The sequence below is a fragment of the Ostrinia nubilalis genome, chromosome 7 (assembly GCF_963855985.1).
Source record: "Ostrinia nubilalis chromosome 7, ilOstNubi1.1, whole genome shotgun sequence".
NCBI classification, from domain to species: Eukaryota; Metazoa; Arthropoda; class Insecta; order Lepidoptera; family Crambidae; genus Ostrinia; species Ostrinia nubilalis.
In genome coordinates, this window is record NC_087094.1 from 12,672,329 (window position 1) to 12,686,789 (window position 14,461).

Consider the following 14,461-nt stretch of genomic DNA (forward strand, 5'->3'; position numbering starts at 1 on the left):
ATCTGTAATGTAAATTATTTTTAAAATGTATTTAAATAATAAAATGTTCGTTTTATTATTTCAATAATCTGACCTCTCAACTCAACTTCACTACACAAACACCTTTGTTCGCAACTGTATTGACGAAACCTCGATATTATACCTACCGTTCATTTAAGATGGCAAGCCTTATGTATGGAACGGTCGCTTTTTTGTAACCTTTATAATTTGGTCGGCTTATAGAAGAATTCCTGATATTTTTTCGCAGTTCGATAACTTTCTTATAAGTCGTAATATAAAGCTGAAATTAACAGGATAGCTTATTCAAGGAACATTTTAATTTGTCCATTGTATGCCATGTTCCCTTGTTTTAAGAGAATCGCGTATTCGGCCACGAAAGTAAGACTGTTAAAATAAATTAGATTTCTTGAAATCTCTCTTTTGCGCAAAGCCACATCATTTATATTTACTGTGGTTATAAAGGTGTACCAGGGGTACATGCTACACCTTTTTATTCGATTGTAAGAGTACTGGTTTACTCTTCTTCTTCTTCTTTTCAGCCAAATGACGTCCACTGCTGGACAAAGGCCTCCCCCAAGGTTTTCCACAATGAACGGTCCTGCGCTGCCCGCATCCAGGCTCTTCCCGCGACCTTTACCAGATCGTCGGTCCACCTAGTAGGAGGCCTGCCCACGCTACGTCTTCCAGCCCGTGGTCGCCACTCGAGAACTTTCCTGCCCCAACGGCCATCGTCTCTACGAGCTATGTGCCCCGCCCACTGCCACTTGATTTTAGCAATTCTGCGAGCTATGTCGGTTACTTTGGTTCTCCTGCGGATCTCCTCATTTCTGATTCGATCACGCAGGGAAACTCCGAGCATAGCCCGCTCCATCGCCCTTTGGGTGACCTTGAGCCTTCTTATGAGGCCCATAGTAAGCGACCACGTCTCAGATCCGTATACCATCACTGGCAACACGCATTGGTCAAAATTCACCCCAGCAAAATTCTAAATAACTTGAGAACCGGAACATGAACAAATTTTGCTATTCGTGGACAAATTACTACGCAACAAGAGTTATCTATCCATGTATTTGGTTCCGGGATAGAACGACTTTCAAAAAAAAATTTGCCAGGGTAATGTTTGAAACGTTACCCCAGCAAAATCTGTTTTTTCCTAATAACTTTAAAACTATAATTTGAACGAATTTTGCTATTAGTGGACAAATTTTTGCTCACGATGGACTAATTATCTGCTATACTCTCAACTCTCTAAAGCACAACATTTATAAAAATTTTGCAACATTTAAAAACCGTGTGTGATGCTCATTGCTCATAGTGATTTTCGATACAGAGCCCCGTACATACGTTATACATAAATTATGGAAAGAAAACACCCAGACCAATACAAACAAATATGTAGGTATGCAATTTTAGTATGATATTTTTATTTATTAATAAACAAAAAGACTGAACAAAATTGATGCGTGTACTGATTAATGTAATTAACCATCTCGCAAAGTTTCGTGAATTGCAACAACTATAATTTATTATCCAAGCTCTAAATAATCGCTGCTACTACGAGTAACTGATCATAAAATGTTTTTCCAATCGCTCAAGCTCCCGAGGATCTACCGATAGGTCGGGTGACGTAATCTTGAAATTCTTTTAGCCGGCGCGGAACTTCCGGAAGGTCGGGTGACGTCACGCCTCTTTGAACCGTGTTTACTTTGGCAGTTATATTCTATATTTATTCGATTCTAAAATATATTCCCAAAAATTTTGAAAGTTGTTTTAATTTGTATCACTTGGATATGATTTGTATTAGAAAGTGCTGTGAGTGTGACGCTTGAACGGAAGGAAGTCAACCTAACCTAACCAACTGCGTGTTTCTAAACTGCATATTTCTATACTGTGTAGCCGCGAGAGCTCTTTGGCGCGCTGTCTTCGGCGAAGTATTGCGCGCGCAGATTTTGACAGCGCGAAATACCTACTTTAGCAGAAATACCAAGCCTTAAGTAGATAGTGATCTAAACGTTTATATTTGTCGCAAAATTGATTCCTTACTATTAAATACCGCTTAGCAAATGAAGCACTATAAATAGTTCGCTTGAATTATCCTTTTTCGGGACTATAACCGGTTTTTACACTTTCAATTGTGATGAAAGCCGAATGAAAAAGCGTAGTTAAGTTGTAAACCAAATACGCCTCGGTGCTATTAATAAAAATTAAGTTCTGCAAGAAAACCTCACGATAAGGTATTTGACACCAATCACAAGAATTGAAAACCACTAAAAAGACGCGTTAATTTACTATTCACTATTTTGAAACAGCGTTTTGTATAATGAGGGCTATCGTTTTAGCGCTCACCAGTTTGCGCCACTGTAGAGTAAGGTCCTGTCACTTGCTAGTAGCGAAGACGGTGGCCATCTGGTGAGTGCTAAAGTGGTAGGAGGACTATCGCATTTGCACTCATCAAGATGGCGCCACTGTAGAGTAAGGTCCTGTCAAATCGCCAGGGGTGCCAACTGTTAAGTATAAAAACGATAACCCTCATTGACAAAGTCGACCAGTTGTCAGATAGTTGTCAAGCGGTGACAGGTGTCAAGTACCAGTCGGGGGCTACACCACAAGCTACACGGTGACCTTCTGGTGGGGCACGACGGTCTTCAGCCGCAGGTCGTGGACGACCAGGGGGAAGGGGCGGCGGCAGGGCAGGGTGGGCGGCCGCGGGGTCGCCGCTACGTCGGCTGACGCGCGCCGCTGCTGGTGGTGCCTGGAAGAATCGAGGACATAACATCGTGTGATACTCTAAAAGTAAGTAACTATTTACCTACTTTTGGGCTCGATTCTGAGTAAAAACAAGACTTATGCATCATGCTTTTTAAAGGTGTGTCTATGCTACAGAGCCGAGCACGAGTTGAGTGAAAGCCACTCTACTCGGGGCGTCAAATGTGGACCTACAACGTGACTAGAAAAATCACTCCTTTGCGCGATGAAAATCCCTTTGTGTTCGATAAAAAGCCGACAATAGGCGGAACACGGTACAGCGTGAGCCAAACGCCCGCAGCGCGCTCGTTTGAGATTCGTAAAGTTGATCCACACTACACGAATTTTGGCTCAGCTCGTACTCGGCTCATCTAGCGTAGAAAGCTTGTCTACCAAACACATATAAATAAAGACTATCTACTCGCAACCCAACAAAATTAACAAACCTGTGTTTAGATTCGTAATTACATGTGGCGGCGGAGACGGCGACCGCGGCTGCCTGGCGTTGCGCGTAGCGGCTGCAGACTCGTCGCGGCGAGACTTGCCCCGACGTCATCCGCCCCGGGGCACTGCCATACATACGATGCTATAGTGCGCTTTATAGGTGCCCTACTAAGCTGATTGCTGGGTGTTATTGAAGCTGACTAATGGTACTACTGGGTTGTTCAGTCGTTACTTACCGTTGTCTTGAGGACCAACGCGCCTGTAACACGCGTCGCAGACATGCAGGTGGCAGCAGATAAGTGAAGATATCTCCAAGAGTAGGCACCTCACGTTTCTTCTACTGACATGTTCCAAACGTCTGTTGCAAACGTGCAGGAAAGCAGCAGGTGAACACAGCGCAAGTGATGGCATACGTTGGTTAAGTATAGCATAAGAAACGTAGGTGCCTATTCCGCCGCAAGCTTAGGCACTCATCTCTTAACTGACCAGTCTCGGTGGCCTTATTCACGTAACAAAATTTCAACGATAACAAATCGCTGAGTTGCGATCCTATCGAGTAATCGTTCTATCGAAATGAGCCTTGTGAATACGGATTTAGAACTGTTTTTCAATAGGACGACTTCTAAACGTCAACAAGATTTTGACTGTGTCAAAATACGTGAATTAGGCCAAAGCCTGATCTGAGATGACGAGTCTCCTGACTTTATGCTAAACTGTGTCCCACATCACAGGACCAAGCAGTGGCTAATAGTAACCCCTAACTGGACGAAACTCTAGACTCCAAACTGACCAGTGCCTCGCGTCGTAGGTGCAGGCAGCAATGGAGACGGCTGTGGCGGCGTATGTGCTTTCTGATCCACTCCGAGCTCGAAAAACTACACTGACCTGTGATCAGGCAGCAGCGGAGACGACGCGTCCAAGTCTACTTTCTGTTCCACTTCTAGCCCCTAGTCACAGATCCGAGCGGTAACTGAGGTAACTCGGAAACATAATATGGTTAATAACTACTGACCTGTACCTCGCGTCGCAGGTGCAGGCGGCGGCGGCCTGGCGGCGCACGTGGCGGCTGCACACGCGGCGCATGGAGCGGGAGAGCGACGCATAGGTTGAAGCTGATCTATGCTTCGCGTCACAGGTCCAGGCAGCTGTAGCAACTCCGCAACCTCTGTGCCTGTTGCCTAATGACTCACTGACCTGTGCCTCGCGTCGCAGGATGCAGGCGGCGGCGGAGACGGCGGCGGCTTGGGAACATAATATGGGCCTTCTTTCTACTCCAAGCTCGATGTAGCACACTAATCTGTGTCTCTTACCATCGTAGCAACCCGACAACCTCAGTGCCTATTGCATTGCCTAATGACTCACTGACCTGCGCCTGGCGTCACAGGTGCAAGCAGCAGAGACGGCGGCGGCGGCGGCTGCGCGCGTGGCGGCTGCACACGCGGCGCATGGAGCGGGAGAGCGACGCATAGGTTGAAGCTGATCTATGCTTCGCGTCACAGGTCCAGGCAGCTGTAGCAACTCCGCAACCTCTGTGCCTGTTCCCTAATGACAACTGACCTATGCCTCGCCAGAGTCGCCACTAACCTGTGTCTAGCATCGCAGGCTGTGTCCTGGCGGCGTATGTGCCTTCTGTTCCATTTCAAGCTTGATAAAGCACACTAACTAACCTGTGCCTTTTGTCACAACTCCGAGGTAGCTGTAGCAACTCTGCAATCTATGTTACCTCGAATGGAACTGACCTTGCTTCGCGTCACAGGTCCAGGCAGCTGTAGCAACTTTGCAACCTATGCCCCTATTGCCTAATGACTCACTGACCTATGCCTGGCATCACAGGTGCAGGCGGCGGCGGAGACGGCGGCGGCTTGGGAACATAATATGGGCCTTATTTGTACTCCAAGTTCGATGTAGCACACTAATATGTGTCTCTTACCATCGCAGCATCGTAGCAACTCCGCAATCTGCGTGCCTATTGCCTAATGACTCACTGACCTATGCCTGGCGTCGCAGGTGCAGGCGGCGGCGGAGACGGCAGCGGCTTGGGAACATAATATGGGCCTTCTTTCTACTCCAAGCTCGATGTAACACACTATTCTGTGTCTCTTACCATCGTAGCAACCCGGTAACCTCAGTGCCTATTGTCTAATAACTACTGACCTGTGCCTGGCGTCGCAGGTGCAGGCGGCAGCGGAGACGGCGGTGGCGGGAGAGGGAGCGGGAGAGTGACGCGTATGTCGGAGCAGACCTATGCCTCGCGTCATAGGTCCAGGCAGCTGTAGCAACTCGGCAACCTATGCTCCTATTGCCTAATAATGACTCACTGACCTGTGCCTCGCGTCGCAGGTGCAGGCGGCGGCGGAGACGGCGGCGGCTTGGAAACATAATATAGGCCTTCTTTCTACTCCAAGCTCGATGTAGCACACTATTCTGTGTCTCTTACCATAGTAGCAACTCCGCAACCTCTGTGCCTATTGTCTAATAACTACTGACCTGTGCCTCGCGTCGCAGGTGCAGACGGCGGCGGAGACGGCAGTGGCGGGAGAGGGAGCGGAAGAATGACGCGTATGTCGGAGCAGACCTATGCCTCGCGTCATAGGTCCAGGCAGCTGTAGCAACTCGGCAACCCATGCTCCTATTCCACTCCTAGCTTGGTGAGGCTCGAACCGGACTGACGTCTGCCTCGCATCGCAGGTGTAAACAGCAGCGGAGACGGCGGCGGCCTTGTAACGTATTATGTGCCTTCTGTTTCACTCTGAGCTTGATGTGTAGCACACTAATCTGTGTTTCTTACCATCGTAGCAACCTCAGTAGATACCCTCAGTGCCTATTGCCTAATGACTCCACTGACCTGTGCAGTGTGACCTGTGATCGCAGACTGCAGCCTGGGGGCGTATGTGTAGGTATTTTGTTCCATTTCAAGCTTGATAAAGAACACTAACTAACCGTGCTGTAGCAACTCTGCAATCTATGCTAATATTACACTCCTAGCTTGATAAGGCTCAAATATCGTATCGCTCCTGTCTCGTATAGCAGGTGCAGACAGCAGCGGAGACAGCAGCAGCGGCGGCGGCGGCCTTGTAACGTATTATGGGCACATAATGAAACAGAAGGCATTCTGTTTCATCCCGAGCTCGATGTAGCATATTCTAACCTGTGCCTCTGCCATCGTAGCATCCTGACAGCCCCTGTGCCTATTGCCTAATGACTCACTGACCTGTGCCTAGCGTCGCAGGTGCAGGCGGCAGGTGGCGGCTGCACACGCGGCGCGGCGACGTCGGCGCCTCCGCCTACAGCCACACCGGCGCGCTGCCGCGCCGCATGGAGCGGGAGAGTGACGCGTATGTCGGAGCTGACCTATGCCTCGCGTCATAGGTCCAGGCAGCTGTAGCAACTCTGCAACCCATGCTCCTATTCCACTCCTAGCTTGATGAGGCTCGAACCGGACTGACGTCTGCCTCGCATCGCAGGTGTAAACAGCAGCGGAGACGGCGGCGGCCTTGTAACTTATTATGTGCCTTCTGTTTCACTCTGAGCTTGATGTGTAGCACACTAATCTGTGCCTCTTACCATCGTAGCAACCCGACAGCCTCTGTGCCTATTGCATTGCCTAATGACTCCACTGACCTGTGCCTGGCGTCGCAGGTGCAGGCGGCGGCGGAGACGGCAGCGGCTTGGGAACATATGGGCCTTCTTTCTACTCCAAGTTCGATGTAGCACACTAATATGTGTCTCTTACCATCGCAGCTTCGTAGCAACTCCGCAATCTGTGTGCCTATTGTCTAATAACTACTGACCTGTGCCTGGCGTCGCAGGTGCAGGCGGCGGCGGAGACGGCGGCGGCGGCGGCCTGGCGGCGCGCGTGGCGGCTGCACACGCGGCGCGGCGACGTCGGCGCCTCCGCCTCCAGCCACGCCGGCGCGCTGCCGCGCCGCATGGAGCGGGAGAGGGACGCGTATGTCGGAGCTGCTACCCGCTCCACCTGTGTGATGAGAGGTTGGTGACGTGATATTTTTATTGAACTGAGTCTGGACTTCACGGTGGTTCGCGTATTGTCAGGATGATGAACAAGGTCGTTCACAAAAAGAATATGACTATAGTCTGGTCCGGGAGCACGTAGAATTTTGTCCAATGACCCCAAGCTACCCATCCTTATCGCTCGCGCGTAATTATATTGCTGTCGCGACTGTGGGAGACGGGCGCCTGCAGTTAGTGTGCGAGCGCGACAGCAATAGAATTACGCGCGAGCGATAAGGATGGGTAGCTTGGGGTCATTGGACAAAATTCTACGTGCTCCCGGACCAGACTATAGATGTCTCATAGCAATCTCGTGGCCCAATCAGGGCCTGATTAATTAAGACTGGGCCCATGGCAACGTGGGGCGACTTTTAGTTTTCACCCGTTTGAATAAAAATCATCTAAAGAAAGAACTTCGGCGAGGGGAACCCAGGCAGTTAGTTAATCCTGCCCTGGGCCTAATAACTGATAGCGCTGAAGACTCCTCCTCAAAGGTCTGCTTCTTGGCCCCTTTCCGTCGCCGCGGCGTAGCGGAGGCATCGGGTCGCTTGCGTCGCGCGGCGGGCGGTGGTGGCGCGTTGTGTCCAAACAGCCCTCGCTCCTCCGCCACTCTTATCATATACTTCGCGTCTAACAGGACTACCAAACTACAAGACTCGCCTCAAAGGTCTGCTTCTTGCCCCCTTTCCGTCGCCGCGGCGTAGCGGAGGCATCGGGCCGCTTGCGTCGCGCGGCGGGCGGCGGTGGCGCGTTGTGTCCAAACAGCCCGCGCTCCTCCGCCACTCGGATCATGTACTTCGCGTCTAGCCGGGTGATCTCCTGCGGTCAGCCTACCCTTCTGTATTTATCTGACTAATGGATTTACACTTACACGATATGATCATGCTGGAGTAAGCGATTTAATGATTGGATGTCATGTTAGCTAATTGAACAAGCAGATAAATGCGGTTTTCTAAGATGAGGATAATTATATTGTGAAGCATTCACAGAAAATGTACCAACAAAAACTTGTACAACCAACCTTCCTCTGAATGAGTCCGAGGTAGCAACCGTCTCTATCTAAAATATAGTTAATATCTAATCCATTTCCTAGATTTGGCAGCGTTGATATTTCAAATAAGTCACTATCTGGCACCTGCAATAAGTAAACGCTCAAAATGTAATACCCCTGCCAATTTCCAGATCTCAACGTCTCCTATTTAGAAGGAAATATGGAATTGAAATAACTTACAAAAACGTCTGGGTTATCTTTATCCGGATCGCGTGGATAAGATTCTTCGGCGCCAGGCATCTCCGGTATCGGCCTGGCTTTCGTAGTCCCCGGCCTGGAGCCGACGTCCGCGCTCTCCGGGTGTTTCTTCAGCGCCGTCTCCCCACTGGGCGGCCTGCCCCTGGAAGCTGGCGGCGAATTCGCTTTTGGTGACGCGTCACTGACTGAGAATTCGTCGTCGTCTTTTTCCACGTCAGATCTTGTGCCAGTGTTGTCCAAGGACGTCGACGAGTCAGTGCCGATTGTTTCTGCAACTTCCTTTTTGGGACTCTGAAAAGAATGATTAGTCAGTATTGAAATGCGACCTTCATTTGCTTTTACCTGGCAGGATAATAACGTAGAACAGTTTTTATGATAATGTTTAGGCTGAAATCTTTATTTGAAAATTTATGTTGATAGAATAGGTAAGGTTGCTAACATGGTGATGGTCTCTATGTTTTTTCTTGAGTAAGGCATGACGCTCCCTCGCCAATCGGTTGGCTTCTGCGACTGCCCTTGTCACTTGGGCCTGGTTTTCTGCTTCCAGGGCTGAATGAGTTTCATACAGGATTAGCTGAATCTGCAAAACGTTTTGTTACAATTTAAGTCCTTATTCACATTATAACATTCTTAAAATCGTATACCTAAGATTGATGAAAGCTGTTCCATTACCTGAGGCTTAGACAGAAGAGTTTTCAAAGTTTTTTTCTGTTCCTCAAGTATCGACTGAACTCGAGCTTTTCCATGTGTATCAATCTCAGATTCCGTGAGGATCTGGAAGAAATTTATTTATTCCTTGTACTTACTAAACCTTAAAAAATAACAAGTTCATCTAATTGGTTACATGTTTTACCTCTAGCATGGCCAAGTCACCTCCTCTGCCGCAGACAAGGTCAATAGGGTCTGTGACTGCCGAATACGAGTTGGGAGGTGTGGCCAGGACTGCCACCACTCCATCCAGTGCGTTGGTTACCACTGGAGTGTCGCAGTGCACTGGGTCGCTGAGGACGCATACGGGAGCACCCGAGTGGGGCAGCTCTGAAGCCTCGATGCCGAGGTCACGGAGAGCACACACGTAACTCTCCACTCTAAAGGAAATACACAACTTGGTAAATGGAGGAGGAGTTATTCACTGCTTTGGATATGAATTCAAAATAAAAGGCCCTGTCGAAACGGCTTAAGTTTTTGTTGCCATGTTTTATCAATGTTTGTGAAAAGTACACAAAAGTATTCTACATGTACCTACTTAGTTGAAGCGATCGATCGACCGTTAAACAAAAGGTCTATTTTACGGAACAATATCGTACTTATCCCCAGCACCGAAGACCACCAGCTTTCCAAGTTCGGGCGTGGCTGGCGCGGCCGGTGCCTTGGCTTTCAATACAGCTGCCAGCTCGCGTAGTTGAGCGGCCAGGTATGCTGAGCATCGGGGTGAAGATGCATGGGTCTGAGCCACCACACCTCGTAGGGAATTAGCTCGCAAAGCTCTGCATAAGGTTGATGCTCCTTCGCAGAACTCACGCTCCTTTGTGGCAAAAAGACTTAGATATTATTACTGTCCAGGCTACTTCAGCAATGAGTAAACAAACAATTATACATTTCGTACTAACCTGAAGAACTATGACACCATTTTTTACCAAATCCAGTTGCCCTACGTTGACACTTTCAGGTGGACGAAGCGTAATAAACCTGTCAATAGTTTGAAAAGAAAAAATACACAAAAGCAAAATGATAATACGCATTTAAAATCCAAGAAGTATAAACAAATCGGAAAGAAATCGCGAGTTACCTTGGACACACGCGATCGAATCTGTACTCCCCGGCGCAAAGTTGACGAGAGTTGCTGTACGAATATCCTAGCTCGTGTAACCTTTTGACTAATTGTGCTACTTTCCTGAAAAAATAATTGGAATTTAGTATTAAGCGAGAGTCAAAACTGCGTAATAATAATTTGCTGCTTCAACTTACTTTGCCTTGAAGGTGTTGACCCATCCCGTGACACTCTCTTTGTGTACACACGCCGATATACGCTCATCACGCAAATGGGCTGGCAGCAGGTCTGATAACCTGCCAGGAAAGAAGAAGGATCAAGGTTGTAACAAATAGTTAAATCAAAAAAAAGATTTACTATTAATGTCTCAAACTTACGAGAAAGCCTTATTCTTGATGCGTATCCTGGCGATGGCAGCAGCGAAGTGCACCCTCTGATTCCAGATAGTATTCTCGATGTCCTTGAAGGGTGATCCAGCTTCGTTCAGCAGACGAGTGGCCCTTTCGATCTCGCTTCGAGGTCTTGCTCCCCAACGGCGTCTGGCCAACTCCATCAAGAATAACCATACTGCGTGACGATGTTTTGCTATCTTTAAAAGAAAAAACAAGCCACCTTTCTAGCTAGGTCTTCAGAAACATATTATTTGCATTGCGAGTTACTTAATATAAAATCGTGTTACCGTACCTACCAATTTGAACCCCTTACTACTTAAACAAATGGCTTAACATGGCTAAATGAGTTGCTAACAGAAACTAATGCAGGGTTATCTTTCATCTAAGTAAGCGAGGCGCCTTGATGAAACCTTCGGCGCACCAGCCCGCGCCTTTATTAATAGCTCCACTTTAACAACCTTACATTTGCCGATTCCGATTCTTTTCGTTTGCGAGAACAGCTGCCATAAATATACAGCTCATTTTCGTACGCGTCCTCCACATTTGGGAAAGAAATGGTTTCGGTCACGAGAGTGGTGTAATGACAATAATGCGACTTAGATGGGGCATACTTTTTATACATCTTGTCGAACCTGCCCTAACTGAACGTTACGAATGGTAATGACGTTTAAATATGCAGCCTTGAGAATAAAATAAAAGGCCTTCATTAATCATCGAACAAGTTCGAGGCCTTGATATTGAGGAATCGAAAAATAACTTACCGGCTAAAGGGTAGGTACCTAACTAAGAATAAATCGAATGCTATAGGAATATTTTATTAAATGGTTGTCGGACTTCCTTTATGTAATAAGCTTTCAGTGTCTGGTATTTCAGCAAGCTAAATAAGCACTGAAAAGCTTGCACAATAGTTCAATGCCAACGCCACCATTCACCAAAGCATCTCTCAAGCCTAAATCAAGACAATTAATTGTTAAGAAATCTTTTTTAGAATCACTCACCTCTGGATAGTCCTCAAAGAACTCTATGTCTTCGATTGCTTGGTCCAAAATAGACTTATCTGCAAAATGAAGTTCGTGTTAGTTCTAGGTATTGGTAAATGCCGTGTGTGAGGCGCAGAACTTACATAAGTCGCGTGACGCCCCCACATCCATATGAATAAGTCACAAAATAGGTGAAGTGTCCGTCTGTCGAATAATAAAAGACTGCACAAAAAATGTAAAATACGTAGCCTTATAGCTTTTGTATTCTAGTAGGTGCTTCGCGAGACGGTAACATGTCATCGAGAAAGCTTTCACGAATAAAATACAGACTAAGTTTTCTACTTTCAGTCAGGTACAGGCGAATTTTTATATTTAGGTACTTGTAATCCGTCTAACTGTTATCTTTTGTAACGTAAGAAAATAGGAGACTTTATTATACGTATAAAATTTTGGTTAGTACCCCTGAATGCTTTACATAAAGCGTGATGACCCTGAAATTCATGAAAGAAACTTTAATCTATTTATCATTCATCACGACCATTACAAACAAAGTACCAACAAAAGAAGTGTTTGCTCTTGCTACATAATGCTAGTGGGAATATTTACATTCGGTGACATTATTAATTAACACTAAGTTGCAAAACTCCATAGCGAAAACCGTGTAAACTTTCCCAACCACGATGACTGTTATACGGCAGTTTGCAAGAAGTATTATCGCGACAATAATCGTGTAGGCATCGTGATAAAAGTTAAATAGCGTTTAGAACAGTAGTAAACTAGTTTGGAACATAGCGTGATGTAATTTACAGCTCTACGAGTGTTGCAATAAATGTAGGGTCGTAGGGGTTTTCAGGAATGATAAAGCAATGTTTCTGTAAAATGTTTGTTTGCAATTAATATTTACAGTGTAAGATTAGTCTTGCAACAAATAAGTTTGATTAAAACTAAGTTCGAATGCGCTATGTTCTTTATAATACGATAATACATACAAATGTAACCCTCAAGAAAATACGTCCGAGTTACTAGTTACCTAAGCTACTTCATCCATGTAACGACTTCTCGTTAAATTTTTTGGGCTATTTATTATTTCACAAATCACCTTGCTGCTGGCTGATTTACAGCGGAGGGTGGCAGTAAAATAAAAATAAGTTGCATCATAAATCTCCAAAGTTTTTACGACTTTAGTCTGTTGTCGTGGAAAGCCCGAAAGACGAAATAGAAAATGAATGTCCTAATTTTATAACTTTGTAGTACATAATATTATAAATCCAGGTTTATAAGCCCTAACCACTAACCTGACCACCTGCATTGTGAAACTGTGAGGTGAACTGTGGTCAAAAACCAATAGGATGGAATCGCAGTGGTATTTTACGTTAAAATTCTAATATAATGTTACTTTACATTGCTGCATACCAAATACTCACATCGAAAGACATCATAGATGAGCGAGTAGACACATCGCATCTCTTGCTCATGTTCAAACTCGACGGCAAGCGGTGGCTTGCACAGAAGTCGAGCTGCTTTTAAGACCTGCCAAGAATTAAAGTCATGTAGTACTTATGTAGTTTAGAGGCTCCCGCTGAAAACCAGCGTCGGGGCACGCGTGCATGCACGCGTGGCTCGATTAATGCTGAGCGGGCGCCTTTTTGGCACAAAAATATGCGTGTATAGTTTTAAGTCCCTTTGTTCTGTTTTTTATTTTTTTCCTTTTTTGTGTCAAATAAAGTTTTTCTTATTCTTATTCTTATGTTATTTGACATTTCTGATATAATTTAAGGCTCGGTTTCCACCAAGACGGATCGAGCGGAGAAGTGTCTAGCGGACTAATTTTTTCTATAGAATTTGAAAGCGCGGCGGCGGCGCGGCGCGTATCAGAGATTGTGGAAATAATGAAATCTGATTGGTTTTTCAAAACCTTTCTCCTCTCCGCTCCGCATTAGTGGAAACCGGGTCTTAGTCCATTATGAGGCAAGTTTCAGGACCTGTCCTATGTCCCAGGCAGGCCCCGGAGCGGTTTTGACGGCGACAGGCGGCGGGGCGTTCGGATTCTTGGTGGCCACCACCAGGCTCCACGGCGCCCACTCCTCAGGCGGCTCCTCCATGGGCTTTTGAACCTTGTCACCGTCTTCTTCCCTATTGGCATGCATATTTAATCACTGCTAGATTTGAGTAAAAGGAACGGCTTCACCTAATAATCTGATGTAATTCAAATAAGTAGTAACATCGTTTAGTAGTCTCTTGCTATAGTGTTGAAATCTCAACAGCTCATTTATCTTTGTTGAACAAGCTTAGCTTCAAACTGCTACAAAGCATAGAAGCGGGATTGAGCTTAATCGCTTACGCTTATGCCTGGGTTCTGGCTTTTGCAAGGCTATTAGCTTTTTTCTCAGTCTTTTGGCTAAGATCAAAGTGTGAACTGATCTAATTTTAATCTGCTTACGCTAAAATGTAACCTTGTTGGTGATCAAATAAATAAATAAATAAAATGATATAATGCTAAACTCATTAACTCACGTTATTAAATTAATTCGTTCATTTGTTATCATATTATCCTCCATTCATTGATGAGAATAATGAGCCATTTTTGACAACACACAACACAAATTTCACTTCTACAAAAATGTCCCCATGCTTATCATTAGTTTAAAAATCTGTTTCTACGATCCGATAAATCAAATCACTATCAATTAAAAGTTTATTGGGAAATCTTGTTTTTTTACGAACTTCACAATTTTCTTTTTATAAATGAAAGCTGTCATTTTGCAACTGTTCATCCCATGTTTTTTCTCTTTTTTCTTTGGGGCCAGTATTACTATTCATGTTTAAAAAAAGTTTAAATTATTTTACCTAGGTATTTCTTTATGGTAGC

The 14,461-nt window shown here is 45.7% G+C and overlaps 1 protein-coding gene across 1 annotated transcript; it reads right to left on the minus strand.

Moving 5' to 3' along the window:
• Window positions 1-7,839: 7,839 nt before the first annotated feature.
• On the minus strand, window positions 7,840-14,389 carry LOC135073501 (uncharacterized). The gene is made up of 15 exons (XM_063967686.1): window positions 14,107-14,389; window positions 13,575-13,725; window positions 13,017-13,122; window positions 11,611-11,669; window positions 10,598-10,809; window positions 10,418-10,516; window positions 10,239-10,343; window positions 10,060-10,138; window positions 9,757-9,974; window positions 9,303-9,537; window positions 9,122-9,223; window positions 8,889-9,029; window positions 8,432-8,740; window positions 8,222-8,335; window positions 7,840-8,019 (listed from the first exon to the last, which is right to left on the minus strand). The coding sequence occupies exons 1-15, from the start codon at window positions 14,148-14,150 to the stop codon at window positions 7,840-7,842; spliced, it is 2,154 nt and encodes a 717-aa protein (XP_063823756.1). The 5' UTR covers window positions 14,151-14,389.
• Between the last annotated feature and the right edge of the window lie 72 nt (window positions 14,390-14,461).

Coding starts and splice junctions, on each gene's coding strand:
- LOC135073501 (XM_063967686.1), bottom strand. CDS start 14,150: ATGGAGGATAATATGATAACAAATGAACGAATTAATTTAATAAC. Junction 13,123..13,574: donor CTGCCTGGGACATAGGACAG/GTCCTGAAACTT, acceptor AATTCTTGGCAG/GTCTTAAAAGCAGCTCGACT. Junction 11,670..13,016: donor CATCTATGATGTCTTTCGAT/GTGAGTATTTGG, acceptor TTCATTTTGCAG/ATAAGTCTATTTTGGACCAA.